The 16295-nt window shown below is 39.7% G+C and overlaps 2 protein-coding genes across 2 annotated transcripts; one reads left to right on the forward strand and one right to left on the reverse strand.

The window, feature by feature from the left end:
- Positions 1 to 3621: 3621 nt before the first annotated feature.
- On the forward strand, positions 3622 to 14433 carry Insc (INSC spindle orientation adaptor protein). The gene is made up of 5 exons (XM_076790543.1): positions 3622 to 4628; positions 5223 to 5573; positions 11429 to 11848; positions 12243 to 12450; positions 12553 to 14433. Exons 1-5 carry the CDS (start codon positions 4369 to 4371, stop codon positions 13522 to 13524), a joined length of 2211 nt encoding a protein of 736 aa, XP_076646658.1. The 5' UTR covers positions 3622 to 4368; the 3' UTR covers positions 13525 to 14433.
- Positions 14194 to 16036, reverse strand: LOC143355594 (MIT domain-containing protein 1-like). The gene is made up of 4 exons (XM_076790553.1): positions 15749 to 16036; positions 15310 to 15548; positions 14671 to 14870; positions 14194 to 14593 (listed from the first exon to the last, which is right to left on the reverse strand). Exons 1-4 carry the CDS (start codon positions 15867 to 15869, stop codon positions 14431 to 14433), a joined length of 723 nt encoding a protein of 240 aa, XP_076646668.1. The 5' UTR covers positions 15870 to 16036; the 3' UTR covers positions 14194 to 14430.
- Between the last annotated feature and the right edge of the window lie 259 nt (positions 16037 to 16295).

The raw sequence follows: 16295 nt of genomic DNA on the forward strand, positions 1-16295 counted from the left end.
CAAGTCCCGTGACTGCATTATTGGGAAATATTTCCAGGCATCCCTGACCCTTGCGATCGCCGTCGGCACACGTACACGCTGATCAGGCGGTGTGTGAGTGTGCCGCGGCACGGCTATTCGAACGAAGCTACGACAGCGCCATCCACGTTGTCGTACGTCCGTACATTCTCTCTTCCTCTGTTTTACCAATACAGTGTGTTGCTCGATACTGAACTTTGGAAAACGTTCCTAGCTCCCCTACTGGACAGAAATGTTACTATTTAGCTTCCTCTAGCGGCCGTTCGTTCTTTCATAGCGTGACGATCATTATTGTGTCGGGGCATTTGGAGCATGCCCTGGTCAGGTTCGGTTCCCTCCCCTTAAATAACGGTTTCAAACCAGCTGTCCCCCATTTTCGTTTGGATCTCGAAAGTACAATAGGGGTTCCACAGGACCCTTTGACGCTTTTATGCGATGTCCAACTGCAGACGTTCCAGCACATATGCGGCGAATCGAGACAAAGCGATTTAAACACCGGTCGTTACAGAACTCAGAGTCTCTGGATTCTCAATAATTGACCAGCGACCGTGTCCACGTACAATAACGCACTCTAACGAAATTAGAAAAAACCGAAACCAAAAAGATACAAAACGCATTGTTTTTATATCTAAAAGAAGAAGAAAAAAAACGAATCTATCTGTAAAACGTTTCGTTAAGATACTTGTTACTCGTATTTTTCTTGTATGCTTTGGCATAATTGACAAACGTGACTCACCTTGTGTTTAGCGGCACACGTTCCCACAAAACTTGAATAACATTCGCTCATGAGTGGGAAAACCGATCAGACTTCCGTCCGCGTCATCGCAGTCAAGAGTCACTATGCCAACAGTCATTCGAAGCAATAATAGCATTATAAAAAATAATATTAAAAAACTCTGTTACGATTTACGATTGAACTACAGATTCCCTGCATATTTTAGATTACTGTAAAACGTTCAACTTCTTCTTGTTTAATGTTACACTAGATAGTAGATTTTGTCATAAATGCATAAAAACGAATAGATGTCATTTAAAACAGTTATATTATTTTCAACCTAATATTAAGATACAAAATTAATTTCTATTTTACTTAAATTTGTTGCAATTCAGAAATTGTGCATTTTCGAAATAAAAATTGTCCAAGTCGATTGCAAAAAATATAAATTAAATGAAAATGTAATCTTTTTTTTAATCGTCTTACAAACTCGAACATACGCTTCGAACGCCTGTAACTAAATTAATATTAGTAGTATTACTTTATTTTGTTCCCCTCAGGGTTACAATTCATCTATCCTCACCCTTCCTTCCTCGTGCCGCTCTTACCCTAACTTTACTTCTATCTTAAGAATCATCTCACTTTTCTAACTCTTATTTCTACCGCTTACATCTACTTAATCTTTTAATTTTTTAGGTTAAGATGTACGTATAGATTAAGTAGATGTAACTAAATTAATTTTACGAATCCGAGTAAATCGTTTTGTACACACGTTCAAGAGCACCTGATAGATTCGATCGAAATTTCAAAACCATAGTGCTCCCTTGAACGTGTACAAATAAATGTATGGGGACTAGTTATCAGTTCTCCGGAAAGGTCGGCATTCTCCACACGAGAGACGTCAGAAAATCACGCCAATGCTATTTTTAAGGGCCAGGTGTGACTCCGGTTCCCTATCTGGGCCCATGTGCGTGTATATGCATTTCCACCACCATAGTGCTGCCATAGGGTCTGGGGGCACGCGCCACTCCAGCCATCTGCGTGAAATGCCTCCAGCGATGAGTATCCCCGCATGTACGCGCGTGTGCGTGGCCGTGAATGATTCACTTAACCGTGCTCTTTCACGACCGTAATCGCCGATACAATTCGATCGGCGGACGCATAACACCATTGTAACGTACTCTCTCCTCCTCACCTCTCTCCCCCGCAGAATCATTGTAGTGTCCCATACTCAACGCGTTCTGAATTTTGAGTTTGGAAAGAAAGGTCTTTTTGAAAATCTTATCTTCAGCTCAATGTTCGATGGGAGTGCCTATTAGGCTTGTCTCGTACCGTTAGGTGCATTAGGTGCCTCAGGTAGACTGCGAATGTTTATGCACTTTTCAATGTTCGTAGACAAATTTAACACTAGGTTCACGGAGCACCAAAAGTGGCCAGTTTGGATCATTTTATAAAAATATTAAAAATATATTCAGTCAGCTTTTTAGCAACTTTTACCGTAGTATATATTCCAAGGAATAAGTGTCCTATAAATGCATTTTTACAATCACAATAATTGTAAATTAAAGGATGTAGAAACGCCTTACAATTAAACTTATTTGCAGTGGCAGTATTTTTTGGAGATCTAAAATAAATCGGATCCAGGACAAAATGGAAGGAAAATCTGATGGGAACGCTAGGAATTGTGGGACTGCTGCTGCGACTATCTCGAATCTTTTCTGTTGAGGAACAGACTACAATTGCGTCGAATTAATCGCATTGTCCCAGGATGCAGGAACGATCGTAAAAAGGTGCGCGCACCTCGTTGGAGCTCATGGTCCGCGCGTTTCGATAATTTCTGTTGGTGGACGCATCGCGCGTCATTATACGGGTGCTGCATATGCAAATCGATGATCGCAGACGCTTCCTTTCGTTCGACACAGTTGTATAATCACGCTTTCCATCAGTCATCATCCACGCAACCCGTGCTCGCGGTTGGTAAATGCGAGATTTCCATAATCGCTTTTGATGTTCTACCATTGCTTTTCGGGCAGTCTGGTATTACGGACGGGTAATGCCATAATGCATCCGCGCGACCGATTGCTACTTTCTAGGCCTCCCACATTTGGAGAATGCTTCTTCCGATCCATTATCCGTTACTAAGAAAATTCCTATGCGTGGAGTCACCGGTCGACGAAACGGTCTTCAACGGCGAGCTGTAGCGACTTGCTGAAGATTTCTATCTGTAAATCACATTCTCGTGGTGGCATTATCATCCTTTGTGCCATTAGATTGCTACCGACGCTTGTCAAAGTTAAAAATCAAGGTTTGAGGCTTAGAGAATCGGTACGACACAAAATTACGATAGCATAATGTCGGAAAAATGTCAGTTGATATTGACAACGGGGTACAGCGCCCATGTAAGTTTAAAATTATTTTTCAGTGATTATTACCTAAAATAGAAATATCTTTTTAGGGGATATTTAGCTACACCTCGGTCTCGCTTTCATATCTTCTTGTAATTTAAAATTACAAAAATGGCCGTCTACCATCTTATCCGTCTACTATCGTTAGACAGCGGATTTTTATGATGGACTATCGCAACAATTAGCTAACGCGTCGAGAAGACCGATCAGACGAATTCACGCGAACGCATTCCCTCGCCTGCAAGAAGCAGAACGCAGCTAGTTACGCTTTGGCGGTTACACACGGGTCACACATGCCGGGATTACACGGAGGGTACGCGCACCCCATAGGTGAGCACCCCATGGACGCGACAAAAGAGAAGGGGAGGAGCTCTGTTTTCATGCGAGTTGGCTTGCGAGCCCGAGGGGCGGGGAGGCGGCGCGACTTTACGGGAGGAAGTCGGGGTCGGAAGCGACGAGATCCGAGTCAGTCGCTCGCGAAGCACCAATACGTTTGGATCGATCGATCCCTACTTCTTCATCGATCCGTGACCCGCCGCTCGGCCTCGATCGCGTGCGTCAATTTAAATTGCAACTGTAAAAACACGGCGTTACGTCAAACGAATTTTCATTCGTTTCTGCCGACTTCGCCGACAATTCTTGGAAGCATGCGGCCGGTGTGTTTACTAAAATTGAATTGACGAAGAGCATCTTTCTTGAATTTAATCGAAAAGGAGGATTTTTGCTGATTCCATCAACGTTTTACCATAACTTAAAGAGGAGGTTTGAAGAGGATCGTCTCCTTTTTTTTTCTTTTGGTTTTCATCAAATTTAATCGGTGTTCGTTGGAGTGCCAGTTAGTACGAGGATGCTTCCTGCGTTGACGCGATAGGCGATCGGTATCTTCACGGGGGTTGCGATGGACACCATAAGGTCCTCCGGGCACGCGACCTATGGGAGGGTCGTTCTGCTCCGCTGAGTCGTGAAACCACCCCAGTGTGCGTCAAACTATACCGGGGGCTCTTCCTTATTGTTACCACCAACGGTGCAACGGCCGAAGAAGCTTCGAAATTGTCTTCGTGACGCGAAGAGTTTCCAAGGGTTCAGAGTTCAGGTTTCAAACGGTTGAAAGTTTGAAGAGTTCCGACCTCGAAGAGTTTACATTTAGAAGAGTTCAAATTTCAACTAGATTGTAACTAGATCGATTGTAAAGTGTTTTGTGACCCAGAGTGGATTTTCTGATCGGACACAATGAGTGCGTTCAAGAGACACCAGAGCAGAGTGTTCTGGGGCCACATGGAGGCGCAGGATCTAGGCCGACGGAGTCCTTTCGGTGCAAGGAACGACCTTGCTGGGACGAGGATTTCCGAGGAAGTGGAACCGGAAGAGTCGAGCATCAACGAGAGCAACACTGTTGAAAACATCACGGCGATTCATGTCTGTCCCAGCGAGAACAGGCAGGACTTGTATTCTGTGGCGTCGATTTGCGATGGAGACATCATGACTCAAACGTAAGTGCAAAATGAACTCTTTCGATCCTTCGTGGATGAGACCTTTAATACTTATCTGATGGGTCCAACGTATCTATCTCTTCTGTGACACGAGATTATGAAGAACTAAGAGCTGAATTCAAGGATAATTTGTTTGGTATAGTTCAATAATAGCTTCATCGCAGCCTTAGTAGCGGCGGTATTTGTTTCCAAAGAGTTAAATGTTGTTGCATTAAGATTTCTTTTGTTTTATAAGTATTTTTCCAGTAGAGAGAATCGTTTATATACTATTGGTTGCTGGATCCTTCTGGAGACTTCAATGCTACTGTGTTTGTATAGGACAGCGCTATTAGGTTTGAGCCTTGATTACTAGACCGTGGTTGTGCAAATTTATCAAATTTGCGAACAATAAATAAATCTCATTAAGTTTCATCAAACTGTTTAATTCGAGCTTGTTAATAGGCTTTTGGGGTAGATGTCTCCATTTTTTTTACTCGGAAGTCTCATCGATTGCCGGTATTACCTATTAGACAGCAAATTTGTTTAATCTGTTTTTAATATTTAGTTGTTCTGATATTATTCGACTCCATAATAAGTTCCAATTAATTATCGCAGCGCAACGATGGACATACAGGACGATGACAAAGATGACGAGGACAACGTGGTCCTGGCAAACAGATCCTGCAGTCCCATGAGCCACGACCTCAGGAGCCTAGATTCAGGATTCTCCGACTCCGAGAGATCGCACTGTTCCGAACACTATGAACACGAGACTCCGAGACGAAGAAGGAGGCGAAGACTCAAGGACCGGCGAATGGGTACGCATTCGAGGGTCGGTTCCGTTTGGTTCGACAAATCTCTTCCGAATCCCATGTTCACATCCACCCCGAAGAACTCGAGAAGTTTGTCTCGGAAAACGGCGCAGAACGATGCGCGTCCTGGCCAAAGCGTGCCAACAATGCACAGGTAATTTTGACATGAAACACTTAATCGAAAGATAATGAAGAAGGCCAACGTGGTGGATCAGATATCGGTGTGTAGACTGATCCGAAGCATGTCAGTGAATCACGAAGAGATTGTATGCATCTATGACAGAAGTGGGCGGATGAAATATAAAACGGAAAAAGCGTTAGGGAAATTCAAAAACATTGTAATAGTATTTTCAATTTATTGTCATGATCAAGAGACGAAACGATTGTTTGTCTAGCTCCTGTCTCTTGCAATTCATGCAAAACGTCTCTTTACTAAATTTTACTAAAAAAAGAAAGAAAGACAATTTTCTGTCCACGAATTAGTATTGGTATTTTATTGGCTCATTGAGATTTGTCGTTTGCATTTTAGAAAGATCAGATACATACAAATGCACAGTTACATTAGACGAGATTCCACAAAAGAAGAAGAAAAAAATATTTATGGAAACTGAAAGCTTGTGAAAATATTTATGGAAACTGAAATTGTTAAAGAAGAATGAAATTCCTGTCTAGCTCCAGCCTCTTACAATGCATGGAAACAATTTTTATTCTGGTGGATTTTAGTGAAACGCGTCGCCTCAGAATTGTGTATGCTAATTTAATTTCTGGGGACATGAAATTTCTTTGTAATTGGCCTGTAGTGTTTCAAGTTTTGATGCTAGGTAAGATCAAGGTGGCCGTCGCGAAGGGCCATTATCTCTGAAACTAAGCCGCACCTTGTACTGGGCGATAAGGTGCGACTAATGTATGTTTTAAGAATATGAATCGTCACGATAATGCGGCCATGCTGAGCCAGGCGATAGGAATGCAACACGTAAGACACTTCCGACGTTGTTTCCTCCGGCCCGGTGGCATTTCGTAAACTCCTACCCCTGGAAGGCTGCAAACGTGAGCGCACGAACGCGTGCACATAATCGAATCGCCAATCACCAGGTGCATCGGAATTAGCTCAACCGATCGTTGGGAATACCAAACGATTCGATCGCCCGCATTTTAACGCAGACTAATTACAGTTATAGCTTTTGAGCTGCCTCTTCAGCTCATTCAACTACAGTTGAATTGATACTTTCACTCTGCTGTTCAAAAGACACACGAAATAATCACAACAGCTGTCCAGTTCGGTCCGAGCCACTATCTTTTACAATTATTATCTACCAAATAAGAATAATTTAAAATCAAATATTAAGAACTATTATTTAAAATTGGTCGAGAATTTATTTAGAGGAATCGCTATTTATTACGTACCAAAATTTTTTATAATCCAGAATTTATTTTCTAATCACTTAGATAAGTCGAAAATAATGTAACACTGTTTTTAAATTGTTCAATTTATGACCATAAGAGTGTTCCGGGGGTCTTCTTTCGAAAACAAATTTGCTATTAAAATCCATTTAGAATTTTTATCATAAATATCCTGGACACAATTAGGTCTCGCAAACATTTTTTATTATTAGCGAAACAAACGCTGTAAAGATGTTACTACCCAAAGAAATGAAAATTAGCATCGATACTGCAACACGTAAAATGCAATACATTATTTGACAGCGGTAGATAACTTTAGCACGGTTTATCGTAAATTTTGAGTTTCTAAGCACTTTCTGTCGGACAAGAAGCTATAGCAGCTTTGTCAGACATTTTCACGAAACGATACAGTATATCATGCTCATCGAACGGAACAATAAATTTGCAGAGCGGCATAGTTCGTTTCCGCATGCTTTTTTCGGAGCAGCTGTGAAGGAACGTGCACGTCGATCGCTCGGTTAACATTCAAGGAAGTGAATGAAGTAATCGTTATGTGCGACGTGTTCGAAGATCGTGGATCCGATGCTCGTTATAGAGCCTAAGCACAGAAACTTTGAAACGGGAGTGGAGCGTGCGGGAAAACTCCCGGGCATGTCATCAATTAACATCGATTAGTAAGCGCGTCCATCGATCCAAGGATCCGCGATGCGCAAATTAGTCTGCTCGTCAAAAGCAGAGCAGTACTCTAGATACTAGAATGACGTTGTCAATTATTACGGAGACGAACGATTTGCATACTTGTCTTCGATGGAACTGCCTACGATGCATTTCCGGCTAGGTATCGCAGAAATCGGTTACGTTCGAGCGCCATATCTCATTGAAATGCGAATCTCATTCTGGAAACAAGAAACAGAGATGAACTACGTTTTCTTCTGACGATGTTATATGTCTTTTATTTAGTGATCAATTCACGCATACTGTTGTGCGCATCTTCGGTTGTAGTCTTGTAAATGGCGGTTTTCTCTTCAATTTGTATTGCTAGGGTGATTAATTATTCTTCCAGATGACTCTCAAAGTGGCTCGTTTGTAATAATTTCAAAACTTTAACTAATGATGATTTAGATTATTTATTGGCAATCTTAATGGTCTTTTAAATATCTATCATGGAGGGCTAGAGAATATTTGAGGGTTTTTAATTAGCACAAGCTATTAGGTTCTTTTAATTTACATGTGTTTAGAGTTTGTATAATTTTCTACAAAAGCAGCCTTGTAATTTCAACAATCTATTCGGTAATATTAACATTTGTCTAGTCATTTCAAAAACCAACAATTCAGAACTTATTTACTAGTTACAGGAATTGTAAAGAAATAGTAATATAAAAATTAGTTATTCCTTCTGAGATTACCGGTTAGAATAAAATTATTGAGCGTCTCTTAAGCACAAGTAAAATTCAAGAGCCTGTTAATAGTCTTCCGCGGGATATGCATAGAAAGATAAGACGATGCAGCACACACAAAGGAACAATTGATTCCCTTCCTTCTCCAGCATTAATTCGTAGAGAAGGGCGAAGATCGTCCCTCGGACAAACGAAAGCCAATCAGAAGACACAAAGGAACATCGGCGAGACTTATTACCGTCATGAATGCGACGCGTTTTCGTTCCGTCAATAGAAAACAATTTTCCTCTTCTATACCGTGTCCGTTTCGAACTGGATCCGCTCGATCTTCATTGAATAGATCCTCCCACGATCGACAAGGCCGCGTGGCACACGTTTATTCCACTCGATATTGCGGTGTAACAAGTACGTTAATATTTCAGATAAAGTTCATAATTTCTGAACTAATGTATTATTTTTTTTATATATTTTCTACGTCAATTATGTGCTTATCTGTATCTAAACAGAGCATGAACCAGTGTATTTTTTTCTGGAGACATGATTCATCTATTACTGTAAACATCGTTTAATATTAAACGATAATGTTAAAACATTCATCAAATGGCACTAAAAGAACGCTCCAATGATCGGGATAAGTTATCATTCGAGACAACAAATAGAAAAATTCAGTAAAAATGAAGACCCAAGTCCTCCTGTTAAAATTCTAGGATATAACAAACTATGATCGAGCATTCAACAAGTGGCACTGTCTAAAAAAGGTGCTCCAAAGATCGGGATCAATTGCAAACGTTATCGAAGATAACAAATAGGAAAATTCAGTAAGAATGAAGTCCCAAGTCCTCCTGTTAAAATTCTAGGATATAACAAACAATGATCAACAAGTGGCACTGCCTAAAAAAAGTGCTCCAAAGATCGGGATCAATTGCAAACGTTATCGAAGATAACAAATAGGAAAATTCAGTAAAAATGAAGACCTACGTCCTCTTATTAAAGTTTGAAGACAGGATTATCGGGCTAGGAAAATTGTTGTGTTTTCGTTTTTTGATTTCGATCCATCGTCGGACTGTGTCACCGTGTAGATCGAGTCGCGTACGTGATTCAATGCAACGTGCCACACGGGGAATACGTAAATGAAAGAACGACGAAGGTTTGAGTCAACCTGAGGTCCCAGGCGACAGCGAACCCGGCAAGAATTCAGGTGCTACCGTGGATCGTTGCGCAGGTGATCGCGTACCAGCGCAACGCGCCTAGCTCGTTCTAAAGAAATGGGATTCGATTAGTCACCGGTGTCCGTGAAGAACGCTGTTTCTGGTTCCGGAGCTGACCGATCGTTAGTCATCGTGTTCGCTTGGTGTCCATATCACCGGTTTTGCCCGCGGTTTCCACCATTGTTCGGGAAAAGGGGAACACCTGGTTATGCGGATCGCAATTGGACAGTGGTTGGGCCTTAACTATGCCCCGGCGACAGTAGTCGAGACCTCTGTCTCGTTATGGCGCGACTCAGGTACCGTAGATCCCTCTAATCACGCTGCCTGCACTTTCCTGGTCATTAAGGAACGATTAGAAAGAGATTATCGCCGTCTCGTGTCCTTGGGACCATAATATCCAAAGATACCAGAATATACTACAAAATACTATAATATACAAGAATATACAAGAATGTACTAGAATATATTAGTATATACTAGAATGTACTAGTATATACTAGAATATGCTAGAATATACAAAAATATACTACAATATACCAGAATATACCAGAATATACTAGAATATACTAGAATATACTAGAACATATCAGACTATAATTGATACACCAATCGTGTGGATTCTCTGGATTTTATTTATTCATTAGTCAGAAGCCAGTTAAAGCATTAGCATTTGACTGGGATTTCAGAATTTTCCAATTTCTTCAAGTATTTAATGAAATCGTGGATCTTTATGCATAACAAACATTGTCAGTATTAACTGCAAGTTATAATAGCTACATAAATAGTTATTTCTAGATCATTTCAATGGGTTGTAAATAATACAAGTATATTTTTAAATTTTTTGAACATTTTCATCGTCTTGCATTTGATCTGCCCATTTTTATCATAAATACATAAAATCCGCAGTCTATTAGTATATCTTATAGTATGAAGATGTTTCTAGGAAGTTGTAAAATGCAAGATGATGAATTCTTTTATTTTAAATTTTTGTCTCCAAAATCCTCTTGATTAGATAAAAGCCAATTTTGGAATGATTTGCTTTAAGACTATTACGAGAAATATTCAAAATATAATTAAGACAGTAAATATTTATACTGACTAGTTGACTATAAATGGATCCAGTTCGAAATAATATTTGAAATGCATTATCAAAAAGTGTTGAATGAATATAGCTCATTCAACAGTTGATCGAATAATTCTAAAAGTAACGACTAGTTTTCAGAGAGTACATTTTACTCAAACTGAACCACTGATATCTCGAGTTTAATCGTCGGTCGACGATGTCGCAATTGACTATCCCTCGAGCAAATACTGATACGTCATGAAAAAATCGCATATTTTCTACGTTGAAGGAATTATTTACGTTTCTTAAGTGGATTTTTCTTACGCAATAATGTTTGTCAATATGGCGAAAGTCCGAAACAGTGAAATTTTTGTTTGAAATACTTAATCCGTGAAACATTGTATACCAACGCTGACATCATTATTGTATTTCTCGTAAAAAAAAACAGGTTGAGATTAGTCGATTTAAATGGTTTGCAGATTTTCTGATCTCTTATTCTCATGATGGACCGATTTGGCTTACAAATTAGAACGATTGTTGTAACGTATATTTTTGCATAATGCACGCGATCTATGGTCAAACAAGTTTTCCTGTATTAATTTGACTTATGGAACGGCTGAAGTAGATTGAATACTTATTTCTCGTTTCAAAATTACTTTGCCGTACAAGCGAAGCCGAGAATTGCTTTAAAACAAATTCTTCGTTAACACACATCAATTTTCTTTGTCAATGATCGTGCAGATTCATTTCTTTTATAAACGCACAACGTCCAATGCGAGAATATGAAAGAAATAATTTTATACGAGATGTAAAATACGGACCCAAGACGCTTTGCCTAAAGGTATAGCCGTTCTAGAGTCGACTGTGATTGCCAAATTTATCTTGTAAAATATTTTAAACCAACATTCGTCACAACTGACCCAAAACAATTTGCTTTCAGAGTGGAAGAGGACCACGTAGATGCATCAGGAATCGCCCCGTTTGTTTCCGTCGAAGACGAGTGTTTAGGCGATTTCCTGTACGCAACGGAGCCACCTGAGGATGCAGTGGTTCCAAGAACATCGTCGATAGCTACCAGCTGTGAATCGGAGACATCCTCTAAATCCTTCTTACAATCCAGAAGCTACAAGCAAACCTCTTCTGTGAGGAAGTGGCTCAGCAATCTCGCGATCGAGACCGAAAACGAGTGCACGAGCACTCTTCAGAGCAAGGCGTTACCTCGAAGAAAGGCTCATCAGTTCCTGTCTGAGAAGGACGAGATGAAGGACCTGAGGACACTTGCTTCTTTGGCCACTGCTGCTGCGAACAAATTGCTCGTCAGGGCCGAGCACTTCGATCGCCATTATCAGTTCATATTCGAGTATGTGACAATGAACGGCTCAAAGATAGTACACCTAATTAATAAACCTGATAAATAAAATGTGTTGCTACAATAGTCGTAACTAGACTCGGGATTTTATGCATTTACGATCAAAATGAGTTACCATTTGAAAGGGTGAGATCGTTAAAAGAATTTGAGTTTATTGAAGTGATTAAAAAAAGTTTCTTGCAGATGGATGTAGAAAATCTTTATTTTGCATAAGAAACCGTAGTCTAGCCGTAACAAACATAACGAGAAATCTATCATATAAATTGCACAATGAAAACATGAAAGTAGAATTGGTAGAGTAACATTTCAAGTCATGTTAAGAACATGTTAATACTTTAATTGAAAGCTTGAGAAAGAAAGTAACACGAAGAACCACTATTTTTAGCAAAGTGGCACATCTAGAGGGTGGCAGATCTGAGAAGGACTTTCTACGAGCCATCGAGGACGATGCATTCTCTGTTCTCTCAGAGTTGGGTGCACCTCCACCCCGTAGAATCCAGCAGAACAGTTTGAAAGAGATTCTAACGCAGCTTGAAAGTCTGAAGAGCTACACTGACAGTGCTGTAGATACACGATTAGACTTCTACATCGAGGTGCGTGACAATCTCTCCTTCAAAGAGTGCTATTTCTTCTAGTCTTGATCATATATGATAGTATAACGCTGACACATGATGATAATCAATGTATCTTTGCAGAGGATAGTCAGAGGGCTGGAAGAAGCACCAAAGGACGACACAATGGTAGCCAGAGGTGCCCTGGCAGCATTAACAGCGTTGGGATTGGCAGGGCCACGAGCAGGAAGCAGTATCAGCAGGTGTTCAGGCATCAGAGCTCTCCTGACATCTTTAATCACAGCTGCGAAGACGTCTAGCGACTTCGTGCCAGCTTCGTTGCGTGCTTTAGCAAGTGTCTGCAGCTCTGCTGTTGCGATTAACCAATTTGTAAAGGATGGTGGTCCAGAAATATTGACAGACCTCTTAGCTGCTAAGGATTCGACTGAGAAGGAGAAAATGGAGGCCACGGCACTAGTTGTTCAGATAACAGCTCCATGGGTGAACGCTGTGGGTCTACCAGACCTGGAGCCTTTCGCAAGTACTCTGATACCCTCTTTGAATCGTCTAGTCGAAAGTACCAGTTGTAGTCAGACGCTGTTGCTTGGGGCAGCTGCGTTCAATCATCTTTCCAAGTCTAAAGTCTGTGCAGCGGTGATACTGAAACACGATACTGTGAAGAAGTTGCTTAAAAGCGTGAAGAAGTCAGCCGGTACAAATGTCTGGCTGATGGAGCAGGTCGCAGCTCTCATCAGCGAGTTGGCGCGCATCCCTGAAGCCAGGGCACACTTGGCACAGGCCCGAGCGTCCATCGCTCTGGTCTCTTTCCTCAGAATGAGACCCCCAGGGCTAGAAGATGCTTACAGGCGTTTAGAAATTACAGCAGCTGCGGCTTTGACCAGGCTGTGCGTGGATCCAGAGATTGCTAGGCAAGTTGTTGCTGTTGGCGGAGCTGATTGTCTTCCTTCTTGCAAGGCTGATGACCTGCTAGCTCAAGACGAAGAGCAGGTCGAAGCTGGGCTGCTCAGGTACACCAAGTCACTGAGGAGAGCGTGCAAAAGGGCTGCCAAACAGATTGACATCGCGAAAGCTAGCGACTATAGTGAACTCAGCTAGAATTCTAGTGCTTATCCCTTCGGGAACCAGGACTTTTTAAAATGTTAACGTTTTCTTGAAAGAACCAGAATGTATGTCAGAAGCTTAAAGATTGGTTAACAAGAAAATATGTATTGTTATATTCAAAGGGTTCAGATTCCAAGTAGGCATGCAATAAGTAGCTAAGCTGGGGGCTCTAGAGATTAATTCCCCCAGGAAGTGGCTACTTATCGATTAATTAATGATTCTTGAATCGTCTTTGTTTTTTCTAAAAATATAAAGAAATACAAGAAACTGTTGAAGAAAAGTTAATTAGATTCGAACGAGCAAATTTTGTAATACGTATACAATTTTTCTCAAGGTCACGTTCCTCAAGATTTCAAGGTCATCGAGGTTCTTTTTTAATGAAGTAATGTTACGACCTCCACTCGACCTGTAGTACCAGAAATAATTAAGAACTAACTACAACAGAAAAATGGGTGAAGAAAATTTATTTTTTGATATCCAAGGTCACATAAAGGTCACGCTATTATAGATCGTTAGATTCGTCTTTGCATTACTTACTACGTAATCGTAACTACTTGCTGTTCACTGAGTACATAAATGAACGAATGCGAGACATTTTCTAATATTTTGTAGAACAGAAACGATGTAATGTTTATATGTATGGTTATCCATCGGAAGGTTATATATTTATTAAAAAATTTATTTTATTTTATGTACATAAATACATTGTATAGTAATGTAGAATACTGTATTAGGAAAAATAGAGTATATTACACTACACAGGTACAACATTTTGTGGAAAAAGCTTGCGAATAAAAGTACCTTACATCATAGAATTTTCATAAAATTATGTCGATGAATGCATTCAAATGATCACCAAGTCCCAATGATTCTTTTTGTATATGAATTGAACATGATTTTCTATGTTACTGCGTTGTTTAATTGACTTCTATGAAATATATCAACCGTCGTTTCTAAGCAGGGTCTCAATTCGAGATCGGAAAATCCTAACACGAACTTTCCTTCTGGTTTTCTGAAATAGTCTAAGCCGCGACCTATTTTGATTACCCAACCGTTGCTGAGTCTGGAACAAAATTAACATTGCTATACAATGCAGTTCACTGCAGTAAATAAATGTACGAAGACAGAAGATGCACATACAATATATGTCTATCGTGTAAAGTATCAGAAAATTTAATTTCGAAGACGATAAGATAAGTAGATAAACTTGTCTTCAGTTCTTCTAATCTTGCTATTTGATTTATCTTGTCTTCTGCATCAGGTGAAGTCACCAAACATATTTTAGATAATGCGTGGCATTTCCTCACAGCCAATTCACAGAACCTCACTAAATTTTGACACTGAAAACAATTTTTATTTGTCATTTTTTCATTAACCCTTTGACTACAAGCACCTTAAATATCTCGCTTATTATTGATAATACATAAGCATGTTAGAGGAAAACACAATTAGGTTTAAAAGAACAAAGATTATGGTTAACAAAACATTTTTTCAAGGTCGCATTTTTTGCGATTTCAAGGTCATTCATGTTTTTTTTAAATGATACTGTATGTTTATAGCAGTATCATGTAATAGCCAAGATCAAAACAAATCCTATAGCCTTGATATTGTGAAATTCTGGACCACTCAAATAAGTGCATAAGGTGCTCATCTTTACTTTTATTGCATGACAACAGTCAAGCATAACAACAGTTATGTGAATATCATCCCAAATGCTAGAACTTTTGAGTTAGAGTCAAAGGATTAACCGAAGAAGAAGAAATACATATAAATTGATACCTGATGAAATGCTCTTATATATGGATCTTCTATATAAATGTGCGTAACGGTTGCATCTAGGAACCTGCCGAATACAGAACCATAACCATGGCCAGTACTGCCATTTTCGATCCTAGTTAACTCTCTATAAGTTCCAGCTGCTTTTTTCTTGTCGATCAAGTTTTTCAGTTTCTCTGCTCTATCTAAATATTCCGAAGCCCTGGCACCAAAATGTTTCTTGCTAGCCGGGTCCTTTGTCTCTGTATCGTTTCATTACTAATTCTTCAATTAATCCGTATACTTGTGACAAAAAAGCAATGTAAAAAGATAAAGCAAAAAGAGACATCATATCAGCAAAGCATTAACAGAGAAATGATTTGAGCACAGATTATTATTTTCAGATTTTATTACCAATTGAATTGGAATATAATTGAACAAAAAACATAAACAAACAACATACCTTTCATAGTATCCAGTAGAATTTGAACACCTTCCTGGTAAAGTACTAGAGCCATTGTATACTGTTCATTTTTGTCCATTTCTACAGCTCGCTTTAATATTGAAGCAGCTGCGCTCTCCATTGTGTATACTTTGTAAAATTATATAACAGTAAGCGATTTGTATAATATAAAATTACTGTTATACAATGGATACTCCCTATAAATAATTAAAATTAACTTTGTACAAGTTAACAGGGACAAAACCACGAACAAAACAAGCAGTACATTGCAGTACATTTAGACCACAGACCTAAAATCTGTAGACATCTGATGCAATGTAACTTTCTGATTGTAGATTATCTCTGTTGTTTACTATGTATCTGAATGAAATAAGGTGGAGAAGATAAATTGGACATGTGTAATTTTGATAGAAAACGGTTTCAAAATGTCGTATCACAGAAGAAATTTCCTGTCTGGTTTTGGCTACCGAGAGTTTTGTCACTAAAGTGTAATGGCGCTGTACGGACTCCCTTAAGAAGCAAATAATTCTTACCGGAATTTCTATGG

This window comes from Halictus rubicundus, chromosome 7 (genome assembly GCF_050948215.1).
Source record: "Halictus rubicundus isolate RS-2024b chromosome 7, iyHalRubi1_principal, whole genome shotgun sequence".
In the NCBI taxonomy this organism is placed as follows: Eukaryota; Metazoa; Arthropoda; class Insecta; order Hymenoptera; family Halictidae; genus Halictus; species Halictus rubicundus.

Coding starts and splice junctions, on each gene's coding strand:
- Insc (XM_076790543.1), top strand. CDS start 4,369: ATGAGTGCGTTCAAGAGACACCAGAGCAGAGTGTTCTGGGGCCACATG. Junction 4,629..5,222: donor GGAGACATCATGACTCAAAC/GTAAGTGCAAAA, acceptor TAATTATCGCAG/CGCAACGATGGACATACAGG. Junction 11,849..12,242: donor CATTATCAGTTCATATTCGA/GTATGTGACAAT, acceptor CACTATTTTTAG/CAAAGTGGCACATCTAGAGG.
- LOC143355594 (XM_076790553.1), bottom strand. CDS start 15,869: ATGGAGAGCGCAGCTGCTTCAATATTAAAGCGAGCTGTAGAAATGGAC. Junction 15,549..15,748: donor TCTACTGGATACTATGAAAG/GTATGTTGTTTG, acceptor GAAACGATACAG/AGACAAAGGACCCGGCTAGC. Junction 14,594..14,670: donor TTACACGATAGACATATATT/GTATGTGCATCT, acceptor ATTTTGTTCCAG/ACTCAGCAACGGTTGGGTAA.